The 11612-nt window shown below is 40.7% G+C and overlaps 1 protein-coding gene across 6 annotated transcripts in view; it reads right to left on the bottom strand.

The window, feature by feature from the left end:
- Positions 1-28: 28 nt before the first annotated feature.
- LOC121458875 (cyclin-D-binding Myb-like transcription factor 1) overlaps positions 29-11612 on the bottom strand; it is a 46187-nt gene continuing 34603 nt past the window's right edge. For 5 of the 6 annotated variants that reach the window (XM_041668224.1, XM_041668225.1, XM_041668228.1 and 2 more), the window contains 8 exons: positions 10810-11038; positions 9405-9556; positions 7913-8122; positions 5767-5852; positions 2964-3119; positions 2278-2652; positions 1466-1610; positions 29-1079 (listed from right to left, as the gene is read on the bottom strand). In XM_041668224.1, coding sequence (XP_041524158.1) covers positions 970-1079; positions 1466-1610; positions 2278-2652; positions 2964-3119; positions 5767-5852; positions 7913-8122; positions 9405-9556; positions 10810-11038 — 1463 coding nt within the window. In that variant the 3' untranslated portion in view covers positions 29-969. The remainder of the gene's footprint in view (positions 1080-1465; positions 1611-2277; positions 2653-2963; positions 3120-5766; positions 5853-7912; positions 8123-9404; positions 9557-10809; positions 11039-11612) is intronic. The other variant, XM_041668230.1, reaches the window with a different exon arrangement.

Below are 11612 nucleotides of genomic sequence, written 5' to 3'. Positions count from 1 at the left end.
GACTTTTCTGTAAGACCATATCATTAAAGCCCTCTGGCTTGTTTTGGCGTTGCCCTTAGGAATGACTTTTGATACAGAAGCAAATTCTGTTTGTTGAAAGTGCCTGAGGGAGAAGCTAGCCTGTACCCCCAACAGGTAATGCACTAAGTGAACATCAAACTCTAATACCCCTCAACTATTTTCTGGGCAATTGATATAGTAAACCATGTAGTAAAAAGTCATGGTTCTCAAACACAGGTGATATCCCCTCCCCTCACTGAATGACTTCAAAGTGCTAATTGTAGAGTACTGGCTGTCTCTGGTGAGGGGAGATAACTGCTTTGCTATAGTGGGTTTCATTACTTACTACCTTCCCTTTAAGAGTTAAAGATCAAAAACCTGTAGTGAATTTTCTTGACTCTTTAATTAATGCTTTCCTCTTTACCCTGCCTCTCAGCTCCCACTGCCAGCAATGGGGTAACCAGAGTAACCTTCACAACCACTTCCCATGTTCTCATATAAATGCTGGTCTTGTCTTAAACTCCTAAGACAATCTTCCTGAAGGTCACTGCTGACTAAGCTGGACCATGTTGATAATATAACCTGAACTATAACCAGGCCAAATTGAGTTTGGACAGAATACAGTGTCCAACTGCAGAGATGAGTGTTACTGTGTGTAAAAAACCAGAGCAGGTAAGCTTTGGTGATTTAAGTAGCTACAGTGAATACAACTCCCTCTTGATATAAAACTGAACAGATCTGGGCAATTAAAACTTCCTATACTCCATTAACACACTGTCACAAATTGGACCTCAGATGATAACTTTAACGGAGGTAAAAAGTAACAGCAGCAACAATGTGCACGGCTTAAGCACAGCACTACGTACAGGCCAGAGGAATGGTAACCAAAACTCTTGGGACTGCTCCTGTCTTTGGAGAAAACACAATCAGCAATGCGGCTTCTTTTATTGAAGTGCTGTCTCTAATAACCTAGTGACAGTTTACCAAGTCCTCAACATCCTTTGAGTCTTCAGAAACAGGACTGCCTAAAGACGATCCAATCATATTTGATTCTTCCTGATGATGTTGAAATATGGGATCTGAAATAAGTTTAAATAAAGTTAGTATTAAATGTATTTTGCTTACTATCCAGTCTAAGTCTTTTACTAACATTATAGCCTACAAGGAACACCGAGAGATCAAGAGATTAACATGACTGGATAAAACCGTCTGAGTTTTCCCCCTTATTATTTACCAGGCTCATGATTAAGAGTCTTAGTACAGGGGCTGGAGAGATGGCTCAGAGGTTAAGAGCACGGCCTGCTCTTCCAAAGGTCCTGAGTTCAATTCCCAGCAACCACATGGTGGCTCACAACCATCTGTAATGAGGTCTGGTGCCCTCTCCTGGCCTGCAGGCATACACACAGAATATTGTACACATAATAAATAAATATTTTTTTTTTAAAAAAAAGTCTTAATACAGTACCTGTTAGTGTTGTCAAAGGCAAGACAGATTCAGTATCTATGACGTCAGATGCTTGGATAAAGCCATGTGGTGAAGGAACGATAAGGATTGTTTCATCATCAATTGTTTGATGAACTTGGTGTACTATGGTGGGAGATTCTAAATCCTAAATAATAATTTAAAAAAAAAAGGAAACAAAAAAGATAGACTTACATTCCCCAAGTGCATCCAGGTCTGTTAGCACTTAGCACTCAAATGTCCTTCATTTAAAAATTAGAACATAAACATCAAGACCTTAAGAAGATGAGGTTCTATGAACCTCAATAATCTCGTAATGTAATGAATATTGATAAAAAGGATCTTAAACCAATAAATTGTCCAATGTTATTGACATACAGAGAAAATTACGTTGCACTGTGGGATGTATTTAGAATCTATTATTACCCATACCACCCAAAGGTGCTCTAGGAGAGGATGCTAACAAAGGCTGCTCACTCTGTTGCCTGTGGAGAGGGTGCACTTCAGCGAGGAACTATGCTCAGGCACATCCAGCAACAAAAGCTAGTCCACTGATACCTTCTGAGTTTGCACTTTGTGATTTTAAAGAGAAAAGGCTATGGGAGCAGTGGTTCTCAAACTGGGTGGTTGCGAACCCTGTGGGGTCACGTATCAGATATTACATTTAGATTCATAGCAGTAGCAAAATGACAGTTAATGCAAAAATGTTATGGTTGGGGTCGCCACAACAGGAGGAACTGTTATTAAAGGGTTGCAGCATTAGGAAGGCTGAGGCAAAACTCGTATCATAGGCTGCAGTCACCTACACAGCTTACCTCAGAAACGTAAGCACTGGCTAAGTCAGAAGGCGGTTCTTCCTGCTTGAGGTCAGTGTCGGCCATTTCTTCCTCTGTTCTGACCATAACGCTGTTCATCAGTTCTGTGCTATTCTGGTTGCTGAACTTAGACACGTGAGTATTAAATGACGGCTGTATAGTCATCTTGGGCCGAGGAATTTCGTCTGGGAATGTGTCTGCTTCTAGTGCATCTGGAGGCTCAGGAAAATCGGACGCGTGCAGGTCACTATCGGCTGTCAGTTCTGCTTGGGGTATGGAAGAAGTGAAGTCTTCCGCAGCAACAGTCTGAATAATAACTCTGGGAGTGTGACACTGCACGGTGACATTGTCACTGGTGTTCAACACATGTTCTGGCTGTAAGATAGTAAAGGACACTGCCAGTGACAGGAGCTAGTAACCTCCCTTCCCATACCTTTCACCTCTGCAACTACTTCATCACTTTCTAGAATCTGTTACTTCCCATGGAGTCCCTTCCTCTTGTAAATTCCCTGCTTGGATCTAATAAGAGACAACAGAGGAGACTCGACATGTACCCAGTGAAGAATTCGGTGCAAAATACTGCATCGCAATCAAACAAGAAGTACTCTGATACCCAACCCAAATGACTTCAGATTTCTATCAACTAATCCTGACCCACAACAGGCCCCGGAAATCACATGACATACGGATAAAGCATGAACAATGATCTGTTCAGGTGAAGCAGGAGCAGCCGCCGCCAGGGTTACTGTGGGACTTGTGGTCAGAGTTAGGGGAAGGCCTTGGCTTGCGCTTGTCTGAAGAAGGTAGGTGCCCGGAGTACCAGTGGGCTGTAAATGGAAAGACTAAAGAAGAAAAAGAGGTTCAACACAGGTACAAAACCTATGGATTTAGTCTACATCTGCATTTAAAATTAATTTGAATTTAGTGGCTAGCAGCATACTAACCAATCATGAAGGTACACATGACAAAGAGAATGCTCTTCATTATATACACTGTTTGAAATGTCTGAGTAAAACATTTATCATGTCTTTTGTTCCTTGCATTTCTAGTTCTGGTTTCAACTAAGTACCAACACAGTAGCTTCTACCTAGAACTACCATAGGCAATGTAGGATCTCAATTCTCAATCATCTTTTTAAACTTTCCTCTGTGGTAAATAAAAAAAACAGCAAAATGTCTCAGTGGGTCAAGGCACTTGCCACTGAACGTGAGCTGGATCCCCAGGCCCCACAGAGTGGAAGAGAACCAAGTCGCAAGCTATCCTTGGAGCTCCGTCAGCACCAAGGCATGCACCCCCCCCCCCCCAATAGTGAGCTGCACCAGCAGACGGACACCATGGTTTTCAAAAGGAGCACTGTGCTGTTTATTTACTTGAAATGTTTTCATTATGGAATAATTTCAGGAAACACTCATGTATTAAGGAAAATGAAGATGCCATTTGAATAGGTTGTCAATTAGCAATATTTTTATCTTTTGAGATTTTATAGTGATAGAATAGGATTTAAACTGTTTAAGTGTCTATATTAATCCAGGTTATCTTAATAAACTGCAGATTAAGTATTTTGTACTTTAGGGAGGGCTGGGGAAGTCTGTTTTTCAGTCCAATATAATCTTGGCCAAAATGTCTTTCCTGTGTCCTGGATCCCTACAGGATTTCTTACTGCTAACAAGGAAATAATACATATGTTTCATGGGAAGGGTTGGTAGAATTAGAAATGACTATTAAAGTGTCCACCACCACTGGGAACTCAGTTTTTCTCTGCTTTCCCCAAAGTGAAAACCAAGCCTTTTTCTAAAGGTTACCAGTATTTATCACAGATAGCTAGGAATCAGTGCTAATACTGTATATAATCACAGACACTTCAAGTGTTTGAATACACTTAAGTCTATATAGTTCAAAATTACGTGTATTGCCTGCTGTTTGTGCATTCAGTATGTGCCTGGTGCCCACAGAGGGTGTCAAATCCCCTGGAACTTAATTTATAGACGGTTGTGTTGGGAACTGAACTTGGGTCTTTTGGAAGAGCAGCCAGTCCCGTGCTGAGCGAAGTCTCCAGCCCCAGGCTATTTGTTGGGACTTTGTAAGTAAACAACCTTAACAGCCTTCCTCCAAGACAAAATAAACAAGCATAAAGTTGTCCCAATCAATCAGTATTAACAAACTTTGTATTCCTACTATGAGGTCACTAATCTCAAGTCCAAAGAAGTTCTGTCGCTATCAGTGTTTAGTATACTGTACGTTCCTACTGTGAGATCACCATGGTCTCAAGTCCAAAGATGGAAAGAGAATCTTCAAGGGATTTGTTGACTAGACTATTGTATTAATACATGATTCAAAATAAATCTTGAAGTAACATGAGTGCTTTTTTATATTTTCTTAACAAAATAGGAACAAACTCCGGGCTTGCTTTAGGAAGGAGGACACGAACTGGCACTTTTACTTCTTGAGTTTTCACTGCCCCTGAAATAAAGCCTGTACATTTAAGTCATGACCCATTTCCCCTACCACTTATAAGCAACCAAAATTTACTTGAATCACAACCAGATATCCCTTTATTAGGGAATTTCAAGTATGTGAGAACCACGAGATTTTCTTTCACGCCTGGAGCTGCATAGAGATAAATCCATTGTTCAGCCTTAAAATGTACTGTAATATACTTGACTCATTGAAGAGCAAGTTAGTACACTGTGGATGAATGCTTGTTTATCCTAGCAACTGGATGGCTGACTGAAGCTTCAGCTTCTGCTACCTCCCAGCACAGTAATCACACCGCCAGCTCCAAATCCCAAATTGAGCATTCAGGCATGAGTTCTGTGTTATTTTAGATAAACTTGCAGTTAAAATTTGGTCACTGATAACAACGAGTATGTAGTGTGTGCACATGTGTGCAAATGCATGTGCAGGCCAGAGGTCGACATAGGTGTCTTCCTCAGTCTCTGTCCGGTCTCACTGAAACACAGCTCACGGATTTGGTGGACTCTTGGTCTACCCACAGTGGGGCAATACAGTTACGCTGCCACGCCCAGATTCTTTACAATGGTGCTGGGAATCCCAGGTCCTTTGTGCTTACAAAACAAACACTTCACCTACAGAGCCATCTCCCCAGTTCCTGATAACTGGTAACATTTTTACAGCTAACAAAATTTGCAGAACTGTAACCATTAAGGACTGGAACTAAACATTTTGTATACAGTGACTAGCATAAGAGCTATTCAACATACTCAAATATTACCAACAGCTCATGAAGTAAGTGCCCACTAATTTTTCGTAATACTCAGTTTGACTGAGCCATTACAAATCGATACCATTTACCCATTACTGTCATTTTCAGATGACAAAAACTGCCTTATGTACATACAGAGAAAAAGGACGACAATGACATAGAAGTGGAAGTCTGTCCAGTTGGCCTCTGAATTCTAACTCCATCTAGATACCTCATCTTTCTTTTGCACAAAAAGAGCCAATAGCTATTATCTGAAGATTACTCACTGGAAGAATCTCAAATGTCTGTAGTGTTCCACTGTTTAGTGTTATTGTTTCTGAGTCAACAGAAGCAGCAGGGGATTCTGTGGAAGCTGTAGTAAGAACAAGGACAATAATAAAATGCTGTGTGAAATTTCTCCAATGGAATCAGCTGTCATGAAGGAAAACACATACTGAACAATTTGCCTGCAAACCTGAAGTTATATAATGGGCTCATCTGGGATGGCACAGAGATCAGACATACACAAGAGCTGACTTCAGCCCACTGTCAGTTCTACTAGACAGTCATGCCCACCCATAGCTTAATATGGTTGCTTTCACACACCATAGAAAGCAATAATGACATCAGAGGGCTCATAAAGCCAAAGAAAGATATTATCAGAACCTATAACTCTTGGTGTGTATCTGAAAGTGTTTTAAGAGTTAGGAAGCAAGAAAAATACACCAAGGCTAATCTGGAAAGAGAAAAAGATACAGAATAACAAAATTTTCTGGAAATTTTAGTAAGCACTAGATGTGGACTAGAGGTCTCTAACATTAGGTATTAGTTCTAGTAACACTGCCTCTTCCATGGCCCCTGTAGTGATTTAATTCAAATTAATATTCAAAGATTTTATCTGTACTTCCTATATAGAGTTGTTATGAGAAGCAAAAGCAATTTTAAAACCAAAAGAATATATTACAGTAATTCTTTTCAGAAGATCATATTTGATGGGGTCCAACGAGCACAATCACGAGGCTGGGGTCAGAATGCTAACAATAATGAATGGGGTGGAGAAAACTCTTACTATACTCACACATCTTGTCGGAAGTAATAAAACACTCTTAAAAAGCTATTAAAAAGAGATGGTATGAATGAGTATTAAGGTTCCATTTATGAAATATTTGCTGTCTTCCTAATGGATAGTGTCCTCCTAATGGTGGCTAATCTTTTCCATGTACAATTTATACTCATTAGCAGCTCGTTTATTTAGACTAGGAACTTCTGCTATTTTATAATTCTAAAACTATAAAATAAAAAAAAAAAACATGGAGGGTCAAATAAAGAGTAAGGCATGTCATTAGTTCAAATGTCTCCAAAGCAGCTTTGTTTTGTGGTGCATGTGATCAAACCCAGGGCTTCACCACGCAAGGCAAGTGCCACCCCCACAAAGGTACCTTTGATAGTCACTGCATATACAGATATATGGTGCTCATGGGATCAACAGATGCCCAGTGTTGTGTGTGTGCATGTTTGTTTGTCCTAATGACAGAAAGCACTATCAGCATCTTGTAGATGAGGTCAAGAAACACTAAGCATATTGTAATAGGAGGGTATTCTGCAAAGACTTACTCAGAATGCCCGGATGTGAACAAAAAAGTGCATACTGTGGGCAACAATCTTTTCACAGGCAAACAGCATCATGTAGGACCACCACCACCACCAAAAAAAGGGGGGAGGGGGCTTATGGTAAATAAAGACAGTTCCAAGAATTGGAACTCATTTCTTTTCTGTCACTAAAAGCAAAGAAATGTCAGAAAAAGGGAGGAAGGTAAACACAGAGCTGAAGTGAGAAACCTTTTCTCTATATATCGCTGGGTTACTGAAATATTCTAAGCATAAAACTGTGACAAGCAAAGATAACTGGGATTAAAAACACTTCCCTAAAGTAAACTGGCCCTTTACTACCTTAAATTTTTTTTCAATCTTTATAAAGATCCCATTTTTAAAATATACTACCTCAGATACAAGCCTGTGTTGTCTGGATTTTTTTTCAATCTTTTATAAAGATCCCATTTTTAAAATATACTACCTCAGATCCAAGCCTGTGTTGTTTTCATTCTGGATAAATCACAAATGACATGTCACACTGAAAACAATTTCTCTTCTAATCATTGATTTAGATGCCTATTTGATTAATGTCTATAAAAATCCCTATCATTAATTATAAAATCTAGAAAGATGATTTAGAAATACTTGAAACTGTTAGGTGTTTGAAGTTCCTCCTGTTACACATTCATTCTTGTGCAAATGTTAACTGAGTAAAACATAAAATTCCTTAGATCTCACAATTCATCAATTTTCATCAACACTCTAGAAGACTAAGGCACTGGAGCCATTAACTAGATGGTAACGCCCAATGGCAAGGAGTCTTGAGGTGCCAACACTTACAGACGTGGGTGATCTGGACTGGAATCTGCAACGCTGCCATGGGGCTTGGAGAGATGGCTGTATTATCTTCCAAGCGGGCGACTCTGATCTGAACATGCTGTACACTGGAATTGCAATTACTGTTTGGAACTCCAGCTCCTGATTTAGTCTCCAAAAGCACTGGGTTGTTTTTTTGGTTCTCATGTAACTGTTTAAGACCTTTTATTAAGACTGAAGGGAGATGGGTAGACAAAAAGAACATGACTCTCTGACAGACCACCAGCTAAGCATCAAGGGAAGTAGGGTGGGAGGAGGGCAAGGAGGGAAAGTATTTGGAGTAAAGAGTTGTACACTGCACATGAGAACTGTCAAAATCATAAAAAAAGATTCCAACTAAAACCTGTCTAAATCTTTGGAAATATCCGTAAGAGATTAAAAAGGGATTAATTTTTTTTTTTTTTTGGAGATGGGAGTGGTCTTGCTATGTTGCCCAAGTTGGTCTCCAAATTTAGTCCTGTGATCCTGTAATTCTGCTCCTCAAGCAGCCTGGACTTAGAGACATGTGCCACCATGCCTGCCCAGACTTTAAAATCACTAAAAGTATACTGTTCTTGTCATCAGAATTAGAACAAAATGGAAGTGGGTAGACACTGTTAGGGGCACGGGAATAAACATCTGTGTTCTGGGGCTTCAGGCCGAACTGTGCAGGAAAACTACTTCCTAGTGACGCTGGCACACGGTTTCTATTTTTACATGAACAATGCAGTCTTCTACCAATCACATGTACTCAAGGTCCTCTCATGGGCTTGCTTACTCTCGAACTTGCTCTTTTTGGCGGGTGTGAGGCTACAGTGTCTCAGTCTGTAGTGATCTGCCTGCCTTTGCTTTCTAAGCGCTGGGATTACAGGTGTGAACCATGATGCCCAGCCTCTGCTCTCACGATAACCAAAACCAACCCTCTGTAACGGGAATTCAAGTCAAGTCCCTCACCACTGAATTCTGCTTTGAAAACTGGAGTTAGAGTGCCATAAGAGAAATGAGTTTGGTAACCTAAAGGAGACTCTGTAACTCAGATTAGCACCTAAATGCAAAAAGGCAATGGAATGACAAACCTCTATGCAAATCCCATTTAAGATCCCTGGAAACCCTGAGAGCCTAGTTTCTTTAAAAAAAGGACAAAGAAAAGAAAAATGTAGGGTACCAGATTTTTCTCTAAATAATAAATATAACCAAGGTATTTAAAATTAATCAACTCGTTTTTGAAGACAGTTTCTACTAAAGGAAACCATGTAAAATTTATTTCCTCTTCGTAGTTGATGTGGAAGATGAATATGTGTAAGTGTGCCCTCCCCTACGTAGGGGTTCTGGACTTACAAATCACATGGACTCTCTACAAAAGGAAACAGGGCAGCTTAAATGGAATCTGCCAGAAAAGCCTAGTAGCCTGGACTTGAGGCAAAGACTCTAACCACTAACTTTCTAGGAGTAATACTATAAGCAAATAGTACATTACCAGGAAATGAAACATCTTTATGGTTTGCAATTTGCCTTTTGATGGTCCACCATTTACTGCGAAGCCACTGCGGTGAGCGGACACTGCTCCATCCCTCAGCTAGCAGATCCCAGTTGATGTCATTTTCATCGGCTACGTCAAGCTCTGCTATCCTACAGATTACAAAATAAATCTGTTAGGCCTTAGATTTATTTACAAATCCTCCTCTTAGTACAGGTGAAGGGAATGGTAGGGAGTGGCAATGAGGGGCCATGGTAGAAAAAGGACTCCAGCAGTCTGAGTGTGTAAGAGCTAAGGAATGAGATGCGCAGCCCCGGCCCTGAACTGTAGATGGCAAGAAGCAGAAGCAGCTCGGAGAAGGGAAGCGAGCAGACGAGGAATCACAACTGGATGAAGAACAGGCTGAGTTGTTCAGTGCTGCAATGTTTTACAGTTTGGTTTCCTATTTTTGTTTCAACATAGGGTTTCTCTGGAGCCCTGGCTGTCCTGGAACTCGCTCTATGTATCAAGCTGTCCTGAACTCAGAGATCCAACTCTCAGACTCCCAAGTCCTGGCTATAGTTTGTTTTTAGACTAAGTTATTTCTTGGCTGGGCTTTCCATTTATAAAGAAACCAAACTTGTTTAGAAATTCACCATATATAAAAATAACTTAGTTGAGAAAAACTTATAGCTGGGCGGTGGTGGCGCACGCCTTTAATTCCAGCACTCGGGAGGCAGAGGCAGGCGGATCTCTGTGAGTTGGAGGTCAGGATCCAAAAGCTACAGAGAAACCCTGTCTTGAGAAAAAAAAAAAAACCCAAAAACAAAAACAAAACAAAAAAAAAACAATAAACTAAACAAATAGTACAATAAATGTGAGGTTTTAATAGTCTGTATTTCCTTCCCTTGACTGATGATTTTGATGTTTAGCATGGACTAGTGTAACTCCTAACTTTAACGTTCTGTTTGTTCATTAGTTTCCAAGGCTGAAACAAAGTGAAAACCAACTTGCCCCGCCCTCTCCCCAGTGTCTTAAAGCTGCAGAAGTGTTTCCTTTGATGGAAGCCGATGGTGTGCGACTGTTAAACTAAGTCTCCATGGCCACCTCTCGCACAGTACCCAGGGACTGAAGAGACCCTTACTCTAGCGTTCCCACAGGCTGCTGCTGAGGCACACTGCTGGGACAATGAGAACCTCACTGCCACTGCCTTTGTCTCTGCACCTTCAGTCTGGCACTTTGCCTGGGCACTAAATCAACCAGACAGGAACAAAAAAAGCTCAATAAGGTACTCAGGGTCTTGCACGTGGCTTTCCACGGCAAGCCTGTTTTTCACTAGGCATTCAAGGAAATCAAGAGCAAAGTCCATCAAGACACCCACAGAAATGAAGCCGGCTTTTGTTGTTAAAAGATTTGGAACCCAAACCTTAGGATGAGATTAATTTCATCTTCCTTGGTCCATTCAGTACCCCCACTCTGCTTCCAGTTCAGGTAGTTGAGCCACTTAGAACGGCACTGCTTTTCTGAGCGGGTACCCACTCTTTCAGCTACAGCTGCCCAAGACACGCCCTGTGTGACGATGTCACCTGGCTCCGTGCTTGTTAACTCATGAACCACTTCCGCAAGTCTCTTTTCTTCTTCTTCTGTCCATTTCCCTGAAAAGGAAATCACCCAGATTACAGTGTTATCTTCTCAACCATTACTGAATCTAGCCCTCTATGTCCAAGTTCAAATTCAAAGGATGAAGAAGGAGCTCAGCTGATCAGGTTACTTTGTAACAGAACTCAGTTGGAAACTACATATACTCACTAGAATTATATTCTACCGGCTTTTATTATCTAAAACAACAACAAAGAATTATATATCCTCAAGTTACATCAAGTCCTTTATATTGAAATAATAAAGTGGGAAGAACTTCACTGATGGCCCCACTGACAGGATAATAATTCTCACCACTTGCCAGCAGCACTGGAATAAACTTCATAGGCTGTCTTATTAAGAGGGAATGATAACGAATACACGCAGTGACATCTGTGAGCTCATCTACTCCAGAGAAAGTGAGGTTCATCCCGTCATTTGTACAGCCCACCCCAAGCCACTGTGACGATGCATTAGTCAATTATGACACTAACTTCATATGCATTTTCATTCCATCTTTTCCAAATCTCTGAGCTTATTAACAACTAATGTTTCTCTTGCCTTTTTAAGTAATGAAGCTTGAGCAGAAAA

Source organism: Microtus oregoni, unplaced genomic scaffold (assembly GCF_018167655.1).
Source record: "Microtus oregoni isolate MIOR12 unplaced genomic scaffold, Mior012 000018F_ref0000195, whole genome shotgun sequence".
Classification (NCBI taxonomy): domain Eukaryota; kingdom Metazoa; phylum Chordata; class Mammalia; order Rodentia; family Cricetidae; genus Microtus; species Microtus oregoni.
This window is presented reverse-complemented; position numbering and strand designations above follow the sequence as displayed.